This window comes from Triticum aestivum, chromosome 2A, assembly GCF_018294505.1.
Source record: "Triticum aestivum cultivar Chinese Spring chromosome 2A, IWGSC CS RefSeq v2.1, whole genome shotgun sequence".
Taxonomy (NCBI): domain Eukaryota; kingdom Viridiplantae; phylum Streptophyta; class Magnoliopsida; order Poales; family Poaceae; genus Triticum; species Triticum aestivum.
In genome coordinates, this window is record NC_057797.1 from 574,568,497 (window position 1) to 574,592,608 (window position 24,112).

The 24,112-nt window shown below is 44.3% G+C and overlaps 2 protein-coding genes across 2 annotated transcripts; both read right to left on the reverse strand.

The window, feature by feature from the left end:
- Positions 1-2,874: 2,874 nt before the first annotated feature.
- LOC123189510 (uncharacterized) lies at positions 2,875-13,688 on the reverse strand. Its single transcript, XM_044601937.1, has 8 exons — positions 13,285-13,688; positions 11,711-11,944; positions 11,429-11,631; positions 10,836-11,277; positions 10,398-10,757; positions 10,133-10,311; positions 6,787-10,041; positions 2,875-5,952 (listed from the first exon to the last, which is right to left on the reverse strand). Exons 2-8 carry the CDS (start codon positions 11,910-11,912, stop codon positions 3,364-3,366), a joined length of 7,230 nt encoding a protein of 2,409 aa, XP_044457872.1. The 5' UTR covers positions 11,913-11,944; positions 13,285-13,688; the 3' UTR covers positions 2,875-3,363.
- A 6,594-nt stretch (positions 13,689-20,282) lies between these two features.
- Positions 20,283-23,507, reverse strand: LOC123189511 (beta-glucosidase 12). Its single transcript, XM_044601938.1, has 10 exons — positions 23,168-23,507; positions 22,902-22,977; positions 22,709-22,786; positions 22,483-22,570; positions 21,695-21,950; positions 21,514-21,629; positions 21,221-21,435; positions 21,083-21,114; positions 20,883-20,985; positions 20,283-20,805 (listed from the first exon to the last, which is right to left on the reverse strand). The coding sequence occupies exons 2-10, from the start codon at positions 22,960-22,962 to the stop codon at positions 20,561-20,563; spliced, it is 1,194 nt and encodes a 397-aa protein (XP_044457873.1). The 5' UTR covers positions 22,963-22,977; positions 23,168-23,507; the 3' UTR covers positions 20,283-20,560.
- Positions 23,508-24,112: the final 605 nt, after the last annotated feature.

Genomic DNA, 24,112 nt, shown 5'->3' on the forward strand with positions numbered 1-24,112 from the left:
TCAGATATCTGGCCTCCCTCAACTTTTTGATGTCTTCTTCCGTGATGGAGGAAGGCACCCATCGGCCTTGAAGGCTAGATCCGGACATGACTGAAGGTTCGGAGCACCTGGCCTAAACTTTGGGCGTTTGAGCTTGAGGTGGGGGAAGGATTCGATTGAGCACGGGAGGGAAAAATAAAAGCCTTGTTCCTTTATAAAGAGGATGAATATCAAGCGTCCTTTTCGTGTCCGTTTGGACTTGCCTATAATCTAGGAGTCCTAGAAGCGGTTGGGTTACCCACGCCCGTATTAATGAGAATCCCGGAATAAGGGGACATGATCTCTGCTTTAACAAGACGTGCCAAGGAAACCGCCTCGCATGACGCGCTGAGGTGGGATAATGAAACGACTCGGATAAAGGCTTGGCCGTGGTGTGTCACACTACGGAGTACGTCAGTAGATTAGATTTGTGTAAATATTATTCTCTCTATGGCAATGTGTGGAAACTTATTTTGCAGAGCCGGACATTATCTTTGTATTCAAAATCTTCTATAGAGTACTTGGAGGAGGGACCCGCCTTGCAATGCCGAAGACAATTTGCGTGCCGGACTCGTCGTCATTGAAGCCTGGTTCAGGGGCTACTGACGGAGTCCTGGATTAGGGGGTGTCCGGTTGGCCGGACTATACCTTCAGCCGGACTCCTGGACTATGAAGATACAAGATTGAACACTTCGTCCCGTGTCCGGAAGGGACTTTCCTTGGCGTGGAAGGCAAGCTTGGCGATACGGATATATAGATCTCCTACCATTGTAACCGACTTTGTGTAACCCTAACCCTCTCCGGTGTCTATATAAATCGGAGGGTTTTAGTCCGTAGGACAACATACACAACAACAATCATACCATAGGCTAGCTTCTAGGGTTTAGCCTCTCCGATCTCGTGGTAGATCTACTCTTGTACTACCCATATCATCAATATTAATCAAGCAGGATGTAGGGTTTTACCTCCATCGAGAGGGCCCGAACCTGGGTAAAACTTCGTGTCCCTTGCCTTCTGTTACCATCCGGCCTAGACGCATAATTCGGGACCCCCTACCCGAGATCCGCCGGTTTTGACACCGACAGGAGGTTTCCTAAGGCATGCTACATTCATGGACAAATGTTGGTAAGATCCAAGGAAAATTACTCCCTCCATTCAACAATGTAGTGCGCATAGTTTTTTCTTAAAGTCAAACATCACAAAGTTTAACCAAGTTTATTGATAAAAATATCAACAACAATAATACTCGAGTAGAAAATAATACAATATGAAAGTACTTATTGTATTTTATGTAGTGATATGGATTTGGTATTACATACGTAGATACTTCATTTGGAAAGGGGGTGATGGAGAGAACGCTTGTGGTGGCCACTCTCTCGTTAACTGGGACATGGTTTGTCGACCCAAAGAGCTTAGTGGCCTCGATGTTCTTGACCTCGAGAAATTTGGGCGTGCTCTACGCCCACGTGGGCGTGGTTGAGCTAGCGTGCTCCAGATAGGCCTTGGGTGGGATCCTAGATTCCATGCAATGCGAAGGATTGGGACCTTTTAAGGATGACGACCACTATTATTATGGGAAATGGTTTAAAGGCCAGTTTTTGCTTTTTTGGTTTGATAGATGGCTGGGGGTTTGGCGCCAAGAGATATTGCACCATCGATTTTTTGATTGCAAGGCACAAGAATGGGCGTGTTATGAAGCAGTTGTTGAATGACGGCTGGATGTGTTTCTTAGGCACCATCGAGACCTCCCAAGAACAATGAGTTCGTTGACATATGGATTAAGCTCTAGGATGTTCACCTTGATCCTGCAATTGATGACTTCATTGTGTGGAATGCCTCCTCATCGGGATCGTACTTTGCTTCATCCCCGTACCAGCTCTAGTTTGTTGGAGACACTGTTCTGTTCATCGCTAGTAAAATTTGGAACTGCACGGTGGAGCCAAAATGCAAGTTTTCCATGTGGCTTCTTCATTAGAAGGATCTCACTGCTGACTGGCTCGCCATTCATGACTGGCCTCATGATGAGATTTGCAAGCTTTGCCTCACTGGATGTGAGACGAACGGGCACCTGGCTCGTGAATGTTTTTTCTCTCGAGGCATGTGGGGAATTGTATCGGCATGGCTGTCCATCCCTCACGAGACAACTCATTCCTTTTACTCCCTGGAAGATTGGTGGAAAATGAACATTCTTGGTGGAGATGTGCCTTCTCGCAAGCGATTCGGGCAAGTAGTCACCTATGTTCTGTGGAACGTCTCGAAGGAAAGGAATATGCGGATCTTCAACACCTTCCTGAACGTGCTTGATCTTGCTTACCTCGTCAAGGAAGACCTTGAGTTTGTCCACGTGGATCATGTATTTATTCGTTTGTGTTCGTGTGTCTACAGGTTGGATCCTTCTTATCTAAGATTCTCTTCAACGGCAGTGGTTGCTGATCTGGTGCGTTGGTTCTATAGGGCCTTAGCACGACAACTTTCCGACTGTCTACTACAACAAGTTTTGCCCGGCTCTAGTGAGGGAGGGGCGATGACGGGGGCGCGCCTTCGACTCGCTTCAGTGCTTGTAGTCGTCGCTAGGTGGTCTACAGATCTAGATATAATTTTTATTATTTCTGGTATTCATTGTACTATCAGGATTGACAATGAATAGATTAAAAATTTTATTTAAAAAAAGAAGACCTTGAGCTTGTCCGGTTGGCCTTTGTAGGAGAGATGTAATTCTGTGTGACAACATTTTTTTTCTTTTCCCTTCTTTCTGCTTTTTTCATGTAAGTAATTCTGACACCTTTTATTTCCCCTATCTTGCTTAAATGGGCAGAGAGCCTGCCTTTCCCGTAAAAAAACGAATGGAGTAGCAGCACCATGTATGAAGCATCTATTTTATGCTTGTTTTAGAATAGAGTGTCACCTAGTTGGCTAGGATAGCATGAAGCTATCTAGCCCACCCGAGTTCAAGTCATAAAGTGACCCGTGATGCTTAGAGTTTCTTCTATAAAAATATGCCTTCAAGGGCTAGTTCTAGATAGCCTCGTTTTTTTTAATTCTACACCTGCCCATGCTCTTTTGTATGTCAGCAGTTGAGTCTGTTGACCCAGTGATCATCCCAACTTCTCGAGACGGCACTGAGGCAGCGGCCACGATAGTGGTGGTGATGAACTTATTATTTCATTTCCATACTACGTACTACAATCGATTTATTTCTTCTTCTAGCAGCCACCTGTCGCCGTTGATCTTTATCACTGCTGCTACAAGATCCTACGTATAGGCGGCATACCGAGAGAGCGGCAGCTAGCTGAAACCAAAAGCAGTAAGTAATCCACGCATGCGCATGCTTCTCGCGCTTACGGCCTATAGCTTGTGCCTGACGATCTCCTCCTTCATGGCCAGGCACAGGGCGCCCAGGTAGCCGCCGTCCTCCACCTTCACGCCCGGCATCGCCACCGCCCGGCTGCCCACGAACCCGTCCTCCCCGACGTGGACCCTGCCGAACTTCACCTTCCCGGCCTCGCCCTCGTACACGTGCCCGAACAGCAGCGCGTTGTGGCCCACGCTCGCGCCCCGCTCCAGGTGCACCATCTCCGGGTTCAGCAGCGCGCCCATCGAGTCCACGTACACCCCATCCGCCACGGCCACCGAGGAACCCATCGTCCGCGTCCACGCCGCGAACAGCACCGACCCGCACGTCAGCTCCGCGAAGTACTCCGCCGTCGCCGTCCGTATGGCCTGCCAGACCGTGTCCAGGAACACCTGCGGCGCCCAGATGTGCACCGCGTCGCCCTCGCCCCTCACGCCGACCAGGACCCACTTTGCCGCGGCGCATGTCGCCATGGCGGCCAACCCCGACACCGCCCAGAAGACCGGCAGCAGCCAGTATAGCTGCGTGCCGGTGGCCCCGGCGACGGCAAGGAGGCCCCGGAATGGGAGGAAGATGACCAGGCCCAGGACGAAGTATGGCACCAGCGTTTGCAGCAGCGGCTGGCACAGCGTGGCCCAGAGCGCCTTGTACCATGTCCTAGCCAGGGTCACCTTGGTCTCGCTGGCATTGGCGGTGTCGGATCTTGTGTGCATGGCGGCGGCCACTGGGCACCCCGACAGGTTGATCTTGGTGTCGGACTGCTCCAGGAACGCCGCCCATGACGCGGGCAGTGGCTCGCCGTTCCGCAGGCGTTGGCATATCTCGTAAATCAGCGAGCGCCCGTGGTCGATGGACGCGCTCTGCTTGCAGGACGACGCCGGGATGACGTCCACCTCTTGGCACCGGAGGAAGGGGTTGAACTCGAGCATCTCCGTCTCCTCTGCTGGGAGATTTTTGTCGATGCTTATCTCTCCGATGTCAATGTACGGGAACTCCTCCTCGTCCCATGGCCGCGTGCAGTCAAGGGCGACATCACAGGTGGCGTCGTCGGAGGGGACCTCCCTGAGTTGCAGTTGGAAGACGTAGCGCACCCCGTCTGGAACTTCCACCCTCCGATGGAAGTCGTCGGCGAGGAAGAGTAAAGGGCGTGTGTCACTCTCATCTCTTGGGATTGCACCGGTCTCCGGCGGCAAGATACCCCTTGGCACCACCTGACCGGACTCCTCCGGTATGTCTTGATCAACTGGACGAAGCTTGAATTTTGCATACATCTCCTTCCCTTCGTCGAACCGCAGCAACCGGCATATGTTGGAGTAGTAATGCAGCTCGGTGTACGAGTTGGTGTCCCGCAGGGAGCCCCAGACAGCATCCCGGACGTGTGGAGCACGCTTGACATGCTCTTCCCTCGCTGGCAAGCCACAAACCAGCCAAGTGGCGAAGTCGGCGATTGTGCGTGCATAAAATGCTTTGCCACTCTTCAAAGTAAGGTCCAGAAGAGGCACCTCGCCATCGTCGGAGAGAATGCGCACTGCTGCACCACGCGCGTCGAGCCTGGCATCATCATCTGCACTGAGGCTATTACTGTGTCGAACGATTACTGGAAAAGACTTGCCGGCGCCAAATATCTTGTGCTTGAGCAAAGATGGAATGTCCTCGTACATCTTCAGGACCCCCCGCCCGCTTACGCCAATGCGGTGGAAGTACCTTGACTTGACGTTCATGGTGGTGATTGCCAAGTTCGCCGAGAGGTTCCCGACGATCTTCTTGTACATTGGGTCCATCATTTCAATCCTCTCATCTTCTGCAAGCAAGGTGTTCTTCACCATGGTCAGAGATTGTGCCCCAACATAGATACCGCCTCGCTGGAGAAGAGAATGTTCTGGTGCCACAGAAAGTGCTCCAAGGATGACATTCCCTTGGAGGACTGAGCCAGGGAGGAGCAAGCTGCCACTACCAATGATGGTGTTCTCCTGGATCTTTATCTCCGCACCAGTAAACCCCTTACTGGAGTAGAACCCTGGAACAATGTGGCAGAAATCACCTAGATGGACCCCATCACCGATATTGATCAGTTCAGGATTCGCCACTGGATCAATGGACCGGATAGAGCAATGCCTGCCAATCTTTGCACCAAGAAGCCTCAAGTACATGCAGAATGCTTCAGTTCCAGATAACATCTTTGCAAATCTGAGGTGCACAGCGATGTTTATACGCCGCTGGATCAAGCTTGTCATGTGGTTTTGCTTGGTTCCCGGCCTTGTGGCAAGGGCTGTGTTGACCACACTTGTAAGAAGACTGAGGATGACACCGTAGCTCAAGTAGGCGAAGGCGATGGAGAGAGCAAATGTCAATGCGCTTGTGGGCGTCTCCCGCACAATCACAGGGTAAGCAGCGAGGGCAGCTGGTAACCAGTGGAACGCGCCCGCAATGCATGCAAAAGAGAAGTGCTGAGGTGAAGCCTCAGTGCCAGAGAAGTGAATGTACAACGTGTAGACGGTTGCACTTGATAGAGCACCTAGCACCGCAACCGCATAGATGCAAACCAGGTGTTCAAGAAGCATGTTTGCTTTCCCTGTTTCTTCCTGCACGAAATGGAGACAGTCACATAACAGCTCAATTACATGAACTTGTATTTGCCCACTAACGTATGCCTTTAGCTGTATCACCTAGCTAAAACTTGCAGAGAAGCATTTCTGGACCTATGTCCAGTGGCTCTTACAGTCTATTCCACTTGATCATTTTGTTTAAAGAGATTTAAATATATATTGTCAGGTTTAAAAGATAAGTCCATAGAAAATGAGTATGGCTAGCACCGGGGAACAAGAAATAGATTGAATTGTATGAATGGCTAAGCAAGAGCCATTGAATTATAAGTACTATATCATCCCCTTGGTGTATACCCTGTATTATTAGCAAAAGTCCCAAAATTGCATCCAACGGTCCCGACCATTGGTTCCGCTGCTCATAGGTTCAGTGAAACATTTATGTCCCTACTCATGTGTCAGCCACTAATTTGATATTACCTCTACCAAATAAACAATAGTACTTCCATTCGGATAATATCCTAGAAAGTGTAAAGTCAAACTTCACTAAATTTGACTATTAATTCATAAAATCCATTGAATTGGTCAAGTGAGCATATAATAAAACTTGATTATCATAAATAAATACTTCACAATTTCATAAATGTTCACTAACATATCCACATAAAAATTAGCGGCCAAAGCATCATATTGAAGAGTCTACATCCATGTCCAAGATGTCATCTATTTACGAACGGAGGGAGTATAACTAAGGGTAGGCGACTTCATGATGGTATAATGTAGAGTAAGAACACCGGTGAAGCATGAGGAGCCAATTTGTCATCTAGTTACTAAGAATTTTAGCAATGTATGAAATACAGATATTCCAATTACCTTCATGTATGCAGAAGTTCTCTTGTTCTGATACACTGATTTCCCTGGCTCAGTTTTTTGCAGTGGTGGGACCATAGCACCATCATCCACAACGGTGCCCTTTTGAAGCACCGCATAAGGACCAATGGAGGCCTCACGACCGATTCTGACACGCCTAAAACTCAGCACTTCATTACGGACTTCATGCCCCTGGATGAGAACACCTTCTGCAATCACTGCACCATTTGCAACCACTAACAAGGATGGGTCAGTGATGTCTACTGTGTCAATAACAACAGATGACCCAATTCGAGCCCCTTGCATCTTGAACCAATAATTCAAGAAGATTGTTCCCTTTAGATGCACAGCTAGCATCTTTGCAGCAAACCCTTGAGCCTTGTTCAGTGCCCACCATTTAACAAAGTCAACTGACCATATCGAAACATCAGGGGTCAGACCATAATTTGGCTGAAGGAGTGACTTCCCCAAGATAGACAATGATAAGGAGGTGAGCAAGACATAACAAATCCAAGCAATAGGTGCCATGACCAACGAACCAAGATAGGTCATCACTGATGCTTCAACCAGACTGACCGGGTAGAGCACGCTCATGTATGCCAAACTTGCAAGGTATGCTGGAAGTAGCAACATGAAACACACATAGGTAAGGGCCAGGAGTTGGAGAATCCCAGTAGCAAGCACACTGAAATCTGCACTGACATCTACCAAACTCTCATCCTCAGTAGAGCAAGATACATCAGATGGCAAAAGTGGTTGTGACTTGGGCAACAACTTCTCCAAAAAGCTAGCAAGCTCAGAAATACAGCTTGCTGCAAAGATGTCAATCGCTCCAACAGGAGTACCAAGAAAATCTGAGAGCTTCTGTGCTGCTCGGACCACAGCAATTGAATCAAAACCATATGAAGGTAGGCTGCCTGTTGGAGAAATTTTATCCTTTGGAATACCTGATTGATCTGATACTATCTGTGTCAGAAACTCAATGATCTCCCTCGAGCTTTTCCCCTGGCTGTTGGGATGATGTGTCAACTTTGGTTGTGACTTACTCAACAAATTCTCCAAGAAGCTAGCAAGCTCAGAAATGCAGCTTGCAGCAAAGATATCAATGGCTCCAACAGGAATACCGAGAAAATCTGAGAGCTTCTGAGCTGCTCGAACCACTGCAATCGAATCAAAGCCATAAGAAGGTAGGCTTCCTGTTGGAGAAATTTTGTCCTTTGGAATACCTGATTGATCTGATACTAACTGTGTCAGAAACTCAGTTATCTGCTTGGAGTTTTTCACTTTGCTTTCTGACTGGGGATGGATGGTGGGATCAACAGTCTGCTTCAAGAATGACCTCCTTCTCTCCATGCCGGTTCCTGTTGTGAGAGACCGGAATAGACTCCTCCTAGATGGACGATTACCATTAGCCAAACTAAGACTGTTGTCAACAAACTGCTTCATGCATTCAAATCTCCGTATCTTCCCAGATGTTGTCTTGGATATGGTTCTAGGCTTGATAAGCTTGACCGATGCAACAGTTACACCATGCTCCTCCGCCACACGTGTTTTGATGTTGTCAATGATTTCTTCAGAGATTGTCTTACCCTCCCTAACCTCTGCAATCACGACAAGTCCAACCTGATCAGAAGAATCAGGAATTGAGATGCCTTTCTGAGTCAGAACTTCCTCTGAGACACCAACAACAGCACAACATCCTGGTCGGAGGACATCGGAAGAATTTTCCACCGTCTTCTCTACATCTGCAGAATAAATATTTCTGCCAGCAACAATGATTAGATCTTTGATCCTTCCAGTAATAAAAAGTTTGCTGTCAATGATCCGCCCTAAATCACCGGTTCTTGTGAACTTCTTGTTGGGGTGGTTCTTGAGCTGATTGCAGAAAGTTTTCTGGCTCATTTCCTGGTTGCCCCAATAACCAACTCCAGAACTAGGACTGCTGATCCATATCTCACCCTCAGTACCATCTTGATGCTCAGTCAAAGAGTCTGCGTCAACAATTCTGATGTCAATATCTGGATCATCTTGCTCAATATACCCACAACAAATTCTTCCTTGCATATCTATGAAGACCGGCTTACATTCACCAAAGGCACAACAAACATAGACACAGTTCTCAGCCAGCCCATATCCAGGTGCAAGAACGCCTTCAGAAAGGCCCAAAGGTTGAGTCAACTCTATGAACCTTCTGACAGTTTTTTGCCTTACTGGTTCTGCTGCAATCATGAGGAAGATCATTGAAGAGAGGTCATATACTTTGCTCTTCTCGGCTTCAAGCCTTCTTATCACGAGTTCAAATGCAAAGTTTGGACCTGCACTATGGGTTCCATGGTAGTCACTGATTGTTTGCAGCCACAGGAGGGGGTTCCTGATGAATGTCATCGGCGAGAATAGAATGGAAGTTCCTCCACTTACAAGAGCAGTGAAAATACCCCCTATTAGTCCCATGTCATGGTACTGTGGAAGCCAACTGATAAGGACGGTTTTTGAGGTACTTTGATACCGCTTCTTCATCATCTTCACATTGTGGATTAGTCCTCCATGTGTTATCATCACCCCCTTGGCATCGCCAGTGGAACCCGAAGTGAACTGCAGAAAGCACAAGTCACTTGGCTGGGGCTTGGTCATCATAGATAAAGCATTGTCTGAGTTGAAGGTGTCTGGACTTCGCCGGTAGTTCTTGATCCATGACTCGGTGTGAATCCACGGGAGGTCAGGCCACTGCGCAGAGCATTTCTGATTCTTTGCTAGAGTGACAATGTTCTTGACATAACCTGCACGTACGGCAGCATGGTACGAAGAAGTTGACAGAATTGCCACAGCGCTGCACACTTTAGAGACGTTCTCAACTTTGAGAAGTGCTTGCCCACCCATTTGCATTGGATCAGGGGGAATAACTGGGACTGGTATAACTCCTGCTCTAATGCACCCAAAGAATGCATCAATAAACTCCAGACCTGGGAGGTGAATAAGGATAACTCTGTCACCAGGCTTGATAATAGGCTTCATGCTTGTCAATAGTTTGTGTGCAATGTGAGATGCATTCTCATGAAGTTCCTGGTAGGTTCTTCGGTTCATGATTTTTCCTTCTTCATTAATCCAAGTATAGATGACATTTTCCTTGGTGACCCTGTGAGTTCCCCAATATTGCAAGTATCCATCCAGGGATGGAAGGTCGGGAAATTCAACACCTTCAAGCTCACCAAGATCTCTAGGAGGTGAAGGGTTGCTGTTGCGGGACAGAGAAAATAGTCTCTGTGTAAACAAGAATTGAAAAGCATAAGCACGATTCGTCTCATATATGCAATTCTTCTCATATATATCATGACAATATTTTCTAACTCACCTTGACATAAGGAGTTACGGTTTGCTCAACATCGATGGCAAAGTGTTTACAAACAGCCGCAATGGAGTATGAAGCATTTCTTTCGGTAAGCTCAAATGCTAGCAGACCTCCGACATAGTAAGTGTTCTGAAAGCCTTGCAACTCAGATTCAAGCCTCTCATAGAATCCATCTTTCATGTCTGCAATAGAATAAATTATCACAGTCGGAATATGGAAAAGGTAAATAGAAGACTTGGCCATCGGTGACATTGCTATTATGCTATACCTTCACTGTTAACATGAGGGAAATACTTGAATCGACGCTGCAAAAGCACATTCTGAGCAGTGCCTCCCATAGAACTCACGATGTCCGTCACACATTTAGCCACATATGAACCGTTGATGTCTGCTGAATTCCCATAAGACCAGAACAAGAAAATGTCCGTGCCATCAAAGAACTTTTGCATTGCCACTGGATGCCCTATTGTTGCTGGATCCTCCATGAATTCTCCAAAGTAGTAAAATCCCTTTGGCATGTGCTCAAATCCATTGATCTTAACAACAGTAGTATAGTAGTCCACTGTCTGTACCTTACTGAATAGTTCTCTCTCGAGATCATTCAGTTCCACCACTTCACTTTCTCCATCTGAACAAAAGAGCATACAAACTAATCAGACAGCTGAAACGCAGACTTCAAACAAAGTTGAAAATAAATCACGCTTACCAGTGAGACTAGAAGATCGATATGTATTGCCATTTTTAAAAGCAAGAGCACCTGAGAATATAATTTTGTCAAACTCCATAACTTGTTTGTCACCATTGTCCTTCTTAATGGTTACACTTGCACCATCGCTGCTGCGCCTGACTCTCAAAACCTCCGTGCCACAAAGAACTTCAAATGGTAATGACTGACTAAGTTTCTCCCACATGTTCATGTAGCCATGCTTGAAACGTCGGATTTTGCCAGCCATAGAGGTTCTAGTGAATTCTTGAATGAAAGCATAGGGCATGTCTTGAACAAAACCATAGCCAGAAGCCGTGTATCCATATGCTACAGATTTCGGAACTGAATTTATCCCATGCTGCCTCAAAAACTGAGGAGTTGGGTCAGAAGCCAATCCACTGAGAGCATGGATGCCCACTCGGCCTGAATTATTTGCTTCATCCTATAAGAATTACCAAAAGGCATACATGTAAACAATAGAGTGGGTGTCATAAAGGTAAAACTAGACCCACATATTCATAACTTCTTAACTGAACTTAATCTATAACTTTATACTTAGTTATTTGTAATCACACTTTACACAAAGAGCTGACCTGTAGTTTTAGCGTCAGAGATACCATGGATACATAGTCCTCAGCTACTTCAAGATCTCGAATATTTCCAGTTTGGCTGTCGATCAGAGCAAGCTTGTGTGAATCCATCTCCTCGAATTCAGCTCCTACCTCTTTTGCCAGGTGAGTTATAGCAGGCGCACTGTTTGCTGCTATAACTTGTCCTCCCAAGTCATATGTTCTTCCTGAATACAGTTGTCACTGATAACTACAACAGTGCAGAAAATGGTAACTAAATAGGAGTGCAGTCAGTAAGTAACTCACCTTCTATGTCAATGGACTCGCACATCCCTGAAACAGTCTTGCATTTCTCAAACACGGTTACATTGCAGTACCCAAGTTTAGCTAGTGCGTAGGCTGCTGATAAGCCACTTGGCCCTGCTCCCACTATGCCAATTCTAGTGTCTATTGGCAAACTTGGATGCAACTTAGAGAATTTATCATCTATTGATTTCTTTGGGTCCATTTTCGAACAGCTGTGGCCCTTGACAAATCAACCTGTCAAATTTGTATAAATAGTCGTGACATTAACATCTTGAACATTATTTTTTTATATAAAAGCATATGTACAGATAGGCAAAATATCTTGTGGGCATGCTGACTTGCATTCCCTTTAACAAATTAACACTTGAACATATAACTTCAGGTATGTCAGCCTCCATCTTAGTTAACATAGCAACTAGTCCACAGAAAATTGTAAAGTTGCTTCCTCATCTGAAATGTCAATCATATACATTGCAAGGAATGTATATAGCTATTTTAAATACTGGCTGAAATGCATATACCTATTTAAAATACTAGCTTGATGACCATCAAGGAATGACTAATTAATGATTATCAAGTGGTTGTAACCTCAATTCATATGGCATGGTGATTAGGAAACATGATTTATTTTTTTACTGGAGCATATAAGAAAACTTCGAAATGGCCATAAGAACCAGAAAAATAATACTACTGTAATAACATAGGAGAAGCTGTCTAAAAATAGGTTTGCTCACTAGGACAAGATAGGAATATGATAACATATGTTCACTCTCCGAAAATCAGTTTGATAAGCATGTGTATACAATATGCGCGACAATACAAAATAAACAAAATCATGACGATATTCCTGCTGAAGATTTTACTCGTCTTCGTCGGAAAACTCCGGCCAGAACCTAACAGTACTTGATCCGACAATCTTAAATTCTCAAATAACCTAACAGTACTTGATCCGACAACCTTAAATTCTCAATAAACCAAATCATGATGTTCATTGGCAGAGTTTCAACCACTGATGATGATGCTATTCTTCATGAATGTTTTACTCATCTTCGACAGAAAACTCTGGCCAGAACCTAACTGTACTGGATCCAAGAACCTTAAATTTCTCAAGAAATCAAAGAAAAAATGGCTTGGTTCTTACGTAACTGGAATCGGAGGCATAGGTAGCAGCGAAGTAAATGCACTGATCAAATGCAAAAAGATAGGCAACAATAAGGAAGAAGGGAGGAGCAGAGGAAGGTGCAGCATACATGTCAGGCACGCAGCACTTGCACACTGCATTACCATGGCATTGCATCGACGAACTAAACAACCCTGAACCCTCCTCCATAAACCCAAATAAGTAAAAAAAGAAAAACCACCTCACAAAGACATGCTTATTTACTGAAGGATTTACTGAAGAAATGTAAATGAGGAATGGTACTCACTGCCTCGGATCACATGTCCAGGCCCAGAACACAACCAACTACGCAGGCAGGCACAGGCTAGCAGCACGATGCGGAGGCAAATATGACTGGCAGGAATGGAGCAGGCAGAGACAGGGTCGTCGTTCAAGGTGGAGGGGGGGGAGTTACCTCTCTGGTGGTCGGGCGGGCGTCCGGGGTGCAGGAACCGGCGGCGTGGCGCCAAATGGCAGCTCCTCTCGCAGGCGCGGGCTCCCTCCGGGTGGGGGTGTGCCATTGGCGCCGTGACGCCTTAAATACTGCCCATATTCCGCGCCGCGGCCAAGGGCGTGGCGACAAACCGGAGGGCGGAAGCGCTGGGTCTCGGCGACGGCGACCCCGCGGAGGGAGGGACGGGGGTTTGGTTGGTGTTTTGTTACCGCCGCCTAGGAAATGGGCGCGCATATTCTTCTCCGTATCCGTATGCCCCGGAAATTACCGGCGCGGTGACGCTGGGGCGGGGTTGGTGTCTCCGCCGGCGGGCGCAGCCCGCCCGTAGGTTTTCGAGGAGGACAGGGAAGGGGCACGGTAAAAAAAAAAGGTTCTCGTTCTGATCCTCAACCGGGCAAGGGAAAAGAGACATCTCTTGTACGTACACGGTAATTTTGACACCACGCAAAATTTTGACGCCGTCCACATTTTGTAGTGCCGACCCTACGTAGGAGTACTATACACAACCAGTCCAGCACGCCAACTCGGTCGCCAAGTCGGAGCCGGCGTGCCACGTCAGATGCAACCACGTGTCAAGCTTCTGCTTCGCCAAGGCCAGTGGGGCCCAGTGTCCGGGACTGCATGTGCGTCGGCCACGACGTCGTCAACCATGCAGTAGCACTACTCTTTTTTTTATGATGATGGTGATGATTAGGATGCAGTGGTGCTTACTATTCTTCTCGCGCGGGGCGATCACGTACCGGTAACTAAAATGCACGGACACGGAGCTTAGGGCATGTACAATGATTGGTAAAATAGTTTTATCTTAAGTTTTATATATAATTTAGAGATGACAAAAAAATATCTATAATAGAACATTTTTTAGCTTTTATCTTCAATAACTAGTCATTCCTAAAAACGTGGTGAGATATGTTGTGTTAAGAGATTATTTTTTGTCTTACGAATTCTCTCTCCTCCACCTCATCATTTATTCTATATGACACTTTTAATATAGTATCATTGTACGTACCTTTATTCACGTAGAATTGCCAGTTCCAACAGGTAAAACGCAACTTGAGTTTAATCCAACCCGGACTGGTGCTTTCAAGTAGTAGAGCATAGAAACTTCATGTCGGACACAAGGCAGACATGCAGCCGGCACATTTGGAGAAATGGTGCAATTTTTTGACTGTCTGATACTAGTAATATATATAGGCCTTATTTTCCCCTAAAAAATATAGGCATTATTTTCTTGACACACCGTGGCCTTCTCAAGTTGTCATGTGCTAAAAAGAACTGTATTATATCAACTAAAAAAGGAACTGTATATCAGATCGACGTTGCTTCAGTTGATATAGAAGTATTCTTATTTTAGATTATTTTTTTGGAGGGGTTCTTATTTTAGATGAAACAAGGCAAAATGAGATGGACCGTTATGTTAGTTATAGTGTCACCCGCCAAGGGGCAGAATTATATAACTCAAATCAACCACAAATAGTCTTCGCGGAATAAAATAGGGTTCTTGCGTTCATCTCAGCATTTGCCATAAAATACAACAAGTAATATATTAGGGGGAAAACAATAAGTAATATGCAATTTTTCTTTGCGGGATATGATATGAACGTTACTAACAAAGAAAATTACATTACACTACAAAACGGTTAACAGTGCACTAAATAGCTGTTGACGTAAAATCAGGCGTAGCACATGACATGTTAAAACCAAAGAAACAGAACGGCAAAAAATATATTATACAGTATGTATTACATACCCCCATACGCATACATGACACGTTTTGTATGTTGCATTTTTTTTCATGAAATCACTTAGAGACAAATTGAACGGAGAGGATCTCAACTCCTAGAACTTCAAATATAATAACAAGGTAAGATAGGTCGATGACCTCGATGATTTCCTCATTCTTTAACTGTATGGGAATGATGACATGTAACGTGGAGTCATGCTTTAGTGCATTCGTACATGCTATTGGTTCCTTAATGTCCTTGTGATTCTCAATAAGTATTGTGTTAAGAAAAGTGTTTCTCAATAAATATTTTACTACATACTCCCTTCGTTCCTAAATATAAGTCTTTGAAGAGATTCCAGTATGGACCACATATGGAGTAAAATAAATGAATCTACACTCTAAAATGTATCCATATACATCTGTATGTGATCCATGGAAAAATCGCTACATAGACTTATATTTAGGAACGGAGGGAGTACAAGGCTGTTAGTCCAAGAATATTTTAGTAACTTATTTGTGTTAATAAGTTTTATTTTGAGATTTATGATCCAGGAATCTCAAAATAAAACCTGCCAACACAAATACTACAAAAAAATTCCTTTAATGGCTATATGACAACATAATAAATGACATTATTGTACTTTTAGCTTAGATCGGTGGATAATATAATTCTGGTCCTACCAAGACCCATGTAAATCCATAATGTGATTAAACCTACTAGGAGATCACAGAGAGAGTTGTTTCAGGTCTTGGCGGCTGGTTCCATGATGGTTGGAGTTTGTAACGCCTGATCTCATTATTTTGAACCGTGTTTGAATTCCGTCTTGTGCGATTAGATGTCAACCAACTGTTTTTTTCCTAGAGAGAATTGATCGTCTCCCATCTGTAAAGAGAGTGATTCGACTTTCTTACTAGTCCACATGGTTGTCGTTTCTTCTTTGATTTATTGGTGAACCAAAAGCTTGTTCTCAAAATTGCCTTTGGGCGATGAGAGGAACATGAGACAACAAAACAAAGGACCGGAGGTCTCTAGAAGGAGAACAAATGAGGTAAAAGAAGAAGAAAAATGTGTGTAAATTGATCTAGGGTACCCCAAGAAAATTCAAAGGAAAGATTCATTAATGTTTCCATCAACGATTTGTCGGATATGTATAGGTGACTATTGGAATTTGATCTAAATACTCTCTTCATATCAAATGGTCTAAAACTACCGTTTATAATTAAAGAGGTATGTTTAAACTCCACCCTTGTTTTGTGTCGAAAGTTGTAAATTTTAAAAAATGTGCTTATTTTGGTTGGGAATCCGGCAAAGATATTTCTTCCATTGCTGAAAAAGAATAAATCTTATTAACATTATTTTTAAGATAGGAGACAAACTTTGCAGTCAAAAGGAATAGAGACCTCATGAACAAGATCAACACACTATAGCTAGACAAGTGCCTTGTCCAAACTGAAACCTCTTGGGCAGAAGGATCCAAATCACGGCTACGAACGTGGCATATTCGAGCATGAAGTAGAGCATATCTGATCGAACTGCGTGTGTTGCTGAAAGTGAGATTTGTAAATTAGCGAGGAGGGGATGCAATTAGCAGTTGGAAGCGAGGCAAGGGGCGAGATGCAGGGGGACAAAACTTTTGATCGACGCGGCAGCGAGGAGATATGCTCCCAATATGCGCCCAGGTGCCCCAGGATTTGGCCACTGGGATTACTCTGCCTGGACAGGGACCGTTCGTGTGACACACGGTCTAGACAATGCGCCCTTTGTTGCGGCTCGGCGTACAATATTTGATCGACGATGTATCCAAGGGAATTGGGATGACGCTGCTGTAGGAGCTGTATCATTTATCCAGAGAGTTGGCAACTTTGAGGACTTGTTTTTTTTTCAATTATTTTTTGAAATGCAGGAGGAGGTACGCAGATTTGGCTTCATCATCCATGTCATTGTTTGGAGCCACTTGATTCTTTTAAATCTTATATTATATTAAATCCACTTGATATTTCCTGGTAGGTTGACGGGAAGTAGTCAAACAAACGCGAGCTTCCCAAAAAACATACCACCCTTTACTCCATGTAGGTTTGCAAAGTGTACGGTTCTGATGATCTGCACTCCCATATAGTTGTGCATGTGGTCACCGAGATGAGGAGATCGGAAGTAACACAACCAGAAAACAATGGTGATGGCGTGCGTGCGCGAAGAGGTAGAAGGCAAATGTGACCTGATGGGTTGCGGCTAAGGTCGCCAAACTCCTCTATATAGTCCCTCATAACCCACATATGAGTCGGTAATCACATACCATCCTAAAAAGTTAGGAACGACTATTTTTAAGTTTTAACACATTTATCAAATAATCATAATTAATAAAAAAACTCATTCCTCGATATGAAAGGAATGCGCATACATCACTCCTCTTCTCAAATTCTAAGGAGTAATAACAGAAACATATAAGCTGTCTCAACTCCCCTTCACTCTCCACGTCAGACTAATTTCTCACCGAGTTACAAAGCTAGTTTTGTTAGAACCATGGCGGAACACTAGTGAGTCTGAGAGTTTTTAAAGAATGAAATGGTTATTAAGCACAAGGCCCATACCTTCAACATAGGTTAGTCGTATACCACCATAGAGCAACTCTAGCAAAATAATCAAAATCTCAACTTTCGTATTATCTGACCCATATAATTTATAAAGACTGAAACGTGTGACATTTATAAAGACTGAAACGTGTGACATCAAACTCAAAATCACTATAAGCCAGCCTCCAAAATTTTCTAACATGTGAGCAGCTTGTCATTTGCTGACTCTTCTTTCTCAAATCCACACCCACACTTGGTTCATCCACATGTAGACGCCTTTCATACCTACCACATTTTGTCGTCCTTTGCTCTATCCTCGCCGCGCATGGTCTGAGCTCCTCTCTCGTGGCTCTTGCCACCTAATTAAAGAGGCCCCAAGTGCCAATGCCTCCTCCTTCTCTTGCATGGGGCGCATGTAGCTCTACTCTGCAGTGGCCCGTGCCAAGTATCCGATCAACACAACCGAGCACATCGCGGGGTGGGGGGGAAGGGGGATGCTCTTGGAGGCCGCCGGAAAGTACTCCTCCTTTCCTCTTACTGTGCCATTGTAGCCAGTGGGCATATCATGCAACCGTGCATGTGAAGGAGGCGGTGTTGCATCGTCTTCCTCGTGCCTGGGGGAGCCATAGGTCGGGGATCTCTACGAATCAACGATTGTACCACCTGAAAGATCTTTATGGTGCCATCGAGCCGAGTACCTGCAGCCTCCCTTAGATGGAATGTCGATGCCGCGCACTGAGACGCGGATGCTGTCGGTCAACCCTCTATGATGGTGTGAGCTCCCTCTATGACGCGATGGTGTGAGTTCAACGGGCAGCACAACATCGTGTATGGAACTCCCTCCAAAATCCTTATCCATATTTGTAAATATTGAGGTTAGGGAGGCAAATATGGCGTGCGCTTCAAAATTTAGCGATAGTGGCTGCTATGGTCATTCTTTGGACTACATTTTTACCCCTAGCCTCCATATTCTTGGCAATTATTATGGGGTGAGGGGGTATATGGCTATTCCATTGATTTTCTCTTAGTTAGCCTAGTTTGAAGCGATGCAAATGCTATATGCCGGTGCTCACGTGCGCCCCTACATGGGTCGCGCCCAATATTGGGGAGCCTAGTGATTTTTGTCTTTTCCGGTATTTATATCCGACTTTCGTTTGATCTCTTGGTTCTCTTTATTTATCTTGGTTTCTTTTCTGGATTTCTATTTTACATATAGGTTTTTTCTTCAATTTCCTTTTTTCCTTTTCCCTTTTGCTTTTTCTTCTTTACCTTTTTTAGTTTTCTTTTCCTTCCTTTTTATTTTTCATTTTTTATGAAATACTATCAAAATATTTAAACAACTTTTGGGAAAAAACCCGAACATTTTCATAAAAAGTACACTAACATATTTTAAAAGATTTATAGATTTAAAAAAAAATCATGTACACTTTAAAATTTCATAAATATTTTTTTCCACATGTGTGCATATTGTTTAAACCACGTGATCATCTTATATAATGGGCGATATATTTTTTAAAGTGTGAACACTTCTTAACAACAACAACAACAACAACAACAACAACAACAACAACAACAACAACAAAAACCCTTTACTCCCAAACAAGTTGGGATAGGCTAGAGGTGAAACTCATAAGATCTCGCGACCAACTCATGGCTCTGGCACATGGATAGCAAGCTTCCACGCACCCCTGTTCATAGCTAGTTCTTTGGTGATACTCTAATCCTTCTGGTCTCTCTTAACGGACTCCTCCCATGTCAAATTCGGTCTACGCCGACCTCTCTTGACATTCTCCGCACACTTTAGCCGTCTGCTAAGCACTGAAGCTTCTGAATGCATGCGCTGAATATGCCCAAACCATCTCAGACGATGTTGGACAAGCTTCTCTTCAATTGGTGCTACCCCAACTCTATCTCGTATATCATCATTTCGGAGTCTATCCTTCCTCATGTGGCCACACGTCCATCTCAACATACGCATCTCCGCCATACCTAACTGTTGGACATGTCGCCTTTTAGTCGGCCAACACTCAGCGCCATACAATATTACGGGTCGAACATTGCGGGTTGAACACTTCTTAATAATTGCATGAATATTTTAAAAATAGAAGAGCACTATTTATAAAATATGTCATATTTTAGAGTAGTTGTTTTTCTATAAATATTTGATCATTTTAAAATTAAATATTTATTTTCAAACCGTGAACACTTCTTAAATTACACGAACATTTTTTAACATATTTGATGTTTAGAATTATATGAATTTTCCTTATAAATTGTGTAAACAATGTTTAAATTACATGAAAACAATTTAGATACTCCCTCCGTCCGGAAATACTTGTCATCAAAAAGAATAAAAGGAGATGTATCTAGATGTATTTTAGTTTTAGATACATCCCTTTTTGTCCATTTTGATGACAAGTATTTTCGGACGGAGGAAGTACTATACATCATGCATTTTTTATATTTTGGAGTGGAATATATATCATGCAAGTGTGCGAGGTTGTTTTCGGCCCTTTTTAATTTTCCTTTGCCTGCATCTGCTGCAACCTGCAAGCCCAGAACGATCGGGATACATCAGGCAGGCCCATATCGGTACCACATCACTCGAAAAAAAAAACTGATACAGAACGTTTGCAGATAGCCACTAATTTTTCCAATTATGTATAGAAAGAACTGGATTTCAGTGAAGGAATCCTTGGGGTACAGTTTACAGAACGAAACACAGATAAACGACCTACTCCATTCTTCTGGCTGGTTGCTACTCTCTCCGATTCATATTACTTGTTGCTGCTTTAGCTTTAGGAGTAGTAAATAATTTTATGAGCTCATCCCTTCAGGAACCTCTTGAACCAGCCGGCGGAGCGCTTGGGGTACCGCTTTCGCCCATCACCGTAGTCCACGAAGTGTAACCCAAAGCGCACCGTGTACCCGGTCGCCCACTCAAAGTTGTCCAGCAGCGATCACGCGAAGTACCCCTTCACATTTGCCCCGTCCCTGACAAACGTAAGCAATTAATCCACTGTCAGATAAGTATAAGATTTCAAGGTTGTTGACAGAGTTGGAGTTGTCCGACCTGATCGCACTCAACAAGGCAACAAGGTGCATGTGGTGGTACTCTATCCTCGCATCGTCCTTCAGTGCTTCCGCAAGTGGTAGGCTCGTGTTGGTGGTGGTTTCACCGAGGCCTAGATCGCAGAGGCAAATAGTTCTGTAAGTTTAAGTTTCAGTATGTTTATGTTTCTATGAGAGGGAATATGCTCACCATTTTCGGTGATGTAGATTGTAGGATTGCCATACTTCTCCTTGACATAAAGCAACAGATGACGTAACCCTTGAGGGTAGACGTAGAGCCAAGGTAAACCAGTCTATATGCATGATATTTACGGAACCGAATCAGCACACATGAAAAATGTGGAAACAATTATGGAATATTTGTTTCTATGTATGGAAGAGGCAAATTACCTCAGGACCTATGGGGGCACCATTTCGAACACCTAACATAATTGGAAAAATTAGTACATATAGTAGAGATGGTAAGCTGCAAATATTTGTACTTTGAAATATTTAATCCTAAAGGAAAATGATTGATCCAAGACTCACCGGTAAGATTAGCTCGGGCATCTGTATTGTAGCTCTTCAGGCCATTTGATGGTGGAAGGTTATCAGCATAGTTTGCAGTGTAGTAGTTGATACCAATGAAGTCGAATGCACCCTTGACCAATTTAGATTGTTGTTTGGTGAACCGCGGCAAGAGATCTCTGACAATTCTTCTCATGCTCAATGGGTAGTCTCCTCTGGTTAGGGGGTCCATAAACCTGCAGGCACTCCTGGCCAGTAAGATCATTTCCATCTAGACCATGACAACCAGAAAATGCGTGGATCACAGAACTTACCATCCAAGCATGAAGTCTGTAGCACGCTTTGCTGCATCACTGTCGGAGGCTGAACGGGAGAAAGGAACAAACCAGGCTGAGACTAAAGTTATCCCAATCTTCCCCTTCTGAACGACCTGCGTTTGAATCAGTCATCGGATCGTTCATGCACAAATAATACTGAAGGGCTTTCGTTAATCACCTTATATTTCTTTCTGTATAATTTGACGGCCGCCGCATGGGCGAGTAGCTGATGGTGGGATACTGTGTAAGGCTCACTTGCTGAATCTCCAGCGCTGCATTTCCCCATCTCCCAGGGCGAGCACCTACCTGGCGCAAGCACGCCCATTGCATAGCCCGCAACGCTCACGGCCCAGGGCTCATTGAATGTGATCCAGTGCTTCACTCGGTCCCCGAACTCCCTGAAGCAGACTTCAGCGTAATCCTTATAGTCGTTTCTGCACCAGCGGAAGTACAGTTCAATTATCTTTACACGCTATCGTGCGGTTGTACAAACAATATTAGAGAGAGAGTGTATCGCTAGTTCGATGCCTCTGTTGTGATAGTAATAAACATACACCCCAGTTTATAAAAAGTACATGCCATTTCATGTATGCACATGTGGTAAGTCATCTCAAATTAACAAAAAAAGAAGACAATATTCAGAGATATCAACGTCTCCTTGTTGAAATGAACATCCATTTAACTTCAGTAAGTGATAAAATATCATGGAAGGATCTATTCATGAATCATGAACATCTATTCAACTTCAGTTTTGCATGCATTACTTTCAACAACAACATTAAATTATGTAGAGAAGAGGGCCCCTTTGTTATTGCTGACTTCTTTTGATGTTCTTATTTGACCTTTTCATTTTCCCTGCCGACTTGACTTGTTGTCACGTCATAGCATTTTGTACAGCAAATGCTATTATCCCAACACATATCCCACTAGCGTTTTCCATTTTTACGATGCTTTTTTAGCATTTACATGATATTAGGGTTAAGAAACCCTCCGTATTTATCTTCTAATGCCTGGGGTGAATCCCAGTGAAAAAGGGTCACAAATGGCTGCACCCCTGCAAAAGTAGAGATTTCTGATCTTAAGAATCATCCAGTGAAATAGAGAACAAATAGTATGATGCTGTCTGCAGCATTCAGGATGAGACCATTGCGTAATAAATCTTAAATAAATAATCAATGCTAGATACATCTACCTCTTGATAATAGCTCATTAATCAAGTTGTTGTAATACTCAATGCCTTCTCTGTTGACTCCACCTCTCAGAGTCCCATCTGGCATGCATTCATAAGGCCCATGTGAACATTTTTGTCAACTTACATATGGATGATATGCAGGATAAAAGAAGGAGCAGAACATATGAGGACGGAAACATATATTTGGTCATACCTGGAAGAATCCTTGTCCATGATATGGAGAACCTGTATGCATCCATTCCCATATCCTTCATGAGGCGCACATCTTCCTACGGTTTTTGCAAAGTTGATATCAGTATTACCTAGCTGTTTCTTTTTTCTGAATTAGATTTAAAATTCTAAAATCTTTTCATGAGTGCCATCTTGATCTATATATTTGAGCATATAATCTATGAAATGCTAAGAATCCAGGAAAAATGCAGGATAGCTAATTTAAACTATCAGTAACTATATCCTTACCTTGTAAAAATGGTAGGAATCCACTGCAACATCCCCGTTGCTTCCGTCAACAATTTTGGCTGCAAAAAATCATTCTGAATTTTATTGAAAAAGTCTCTTCTGCTCATTGATATTCTTGTTGTTGAAAGGAAAATCGTGATTTAACTTCAGACTTACATGCACTACTTTACCAATAATCACCCCCATTGACCCGATGGATAGAAATGTGTTTTCCGCAAAAAAAAAAAGATCGATAAAAATGCTTAGTTGCCTTGAAACTTACAATTATTGACATGAAAAGTGTGCTTATATATATTCAGACTCGTTAGGCGACTTGGTTGGCGAACCCTAGCCGCCACTCTCCGAGCTCCTTCCTTCGTCTTTCTCCCTCGCTGCCGCCGGTCAAAGCCCAATCGGTAGATAGTGACGGCGGGGTCTTCCTCCTCGTGCCCGGCCGGCTTGGGTAGGTGGGTGCGGCCATGGCAGCGGCCCGAGTTGGTGGCGGCGCAGTGCACTGCTCGTCGAAAGCGTAAGTGGTAGGGGCGCGGTGGGCGGCGCTGCCGTGGAAGGTGCTCCCAATCGCCTGGAGGCTTCGGGCCCGTTGTGGCCGTACGTACACCAACGGATCTGCCGCCGCGAGCGGTCCTCGCGTTTGTCGGTCGCTTGACCTGGCGGGATCTATTCTACTCCCTCCCTCTCGGCTGGATTTTGCCCATGCTCGCGGCGTGGGTTGTTCGATCCTGGCCGGCGGTCAGTTCTCTATCTGTACTCTGGATTCAATCGTTTGCCCCGTTCTTTTTTTTTCTTTCTAGAATCCCCCTGTTGTTTTGGTGTTCGACCATTTTTTTAGGGAACGTTGTTGCTTTATTCAAAGTTCAGAGCCCGATCCCAAGCGATTTCTGAGCTAACACACTCGGAAGATACATGGAGCCAGATTTTACACAATTGTTTAATACAACCCTTTCT

Coding starts and splice junctions, on each gene's coding strand:
- LOC123189510 (XM_044601937.1), bottom strand. CDS start 11,912: ATGGACCCAAAGAAATCAATAGATGATAAATTCTCTAAGTTGCATCCA. Junction 11,632..11,710: donor CGAGTCCATTGACATAGAAG/GTGAGTTACTTA, acceptor AACTGTATTCAG/GAAGAACATATGACTTGGGA. Junction 10,758..10,835: donor TCGATCTTCTAGTCTCACTG/GTAAGCGTGATT, acceptor TCTTTTGTTCAG/ATGGAGAAAGTGAAGTGGTG.
- LOC123189511 (XM_044601938.1), bottom strand. CDS start 22,962: ATGAAGGATATGGGAATGGATGCATACAGGTTCTCCATATCATGGACA. Junction 21,951..22,482: donor TTTCTTAACCCTAATATCAT/GTAAATGCTAAA, acceptor CCGCTGGTGCAG/AAACGACTATAAGGATTACG. Junction 20,986..21,082: donor GTGCCCCCATAGGTCCTGAG/GTAATTTGCCTC, acceptor TCATGCATATAG/ACTGGTTTACCTTGGCTCTA.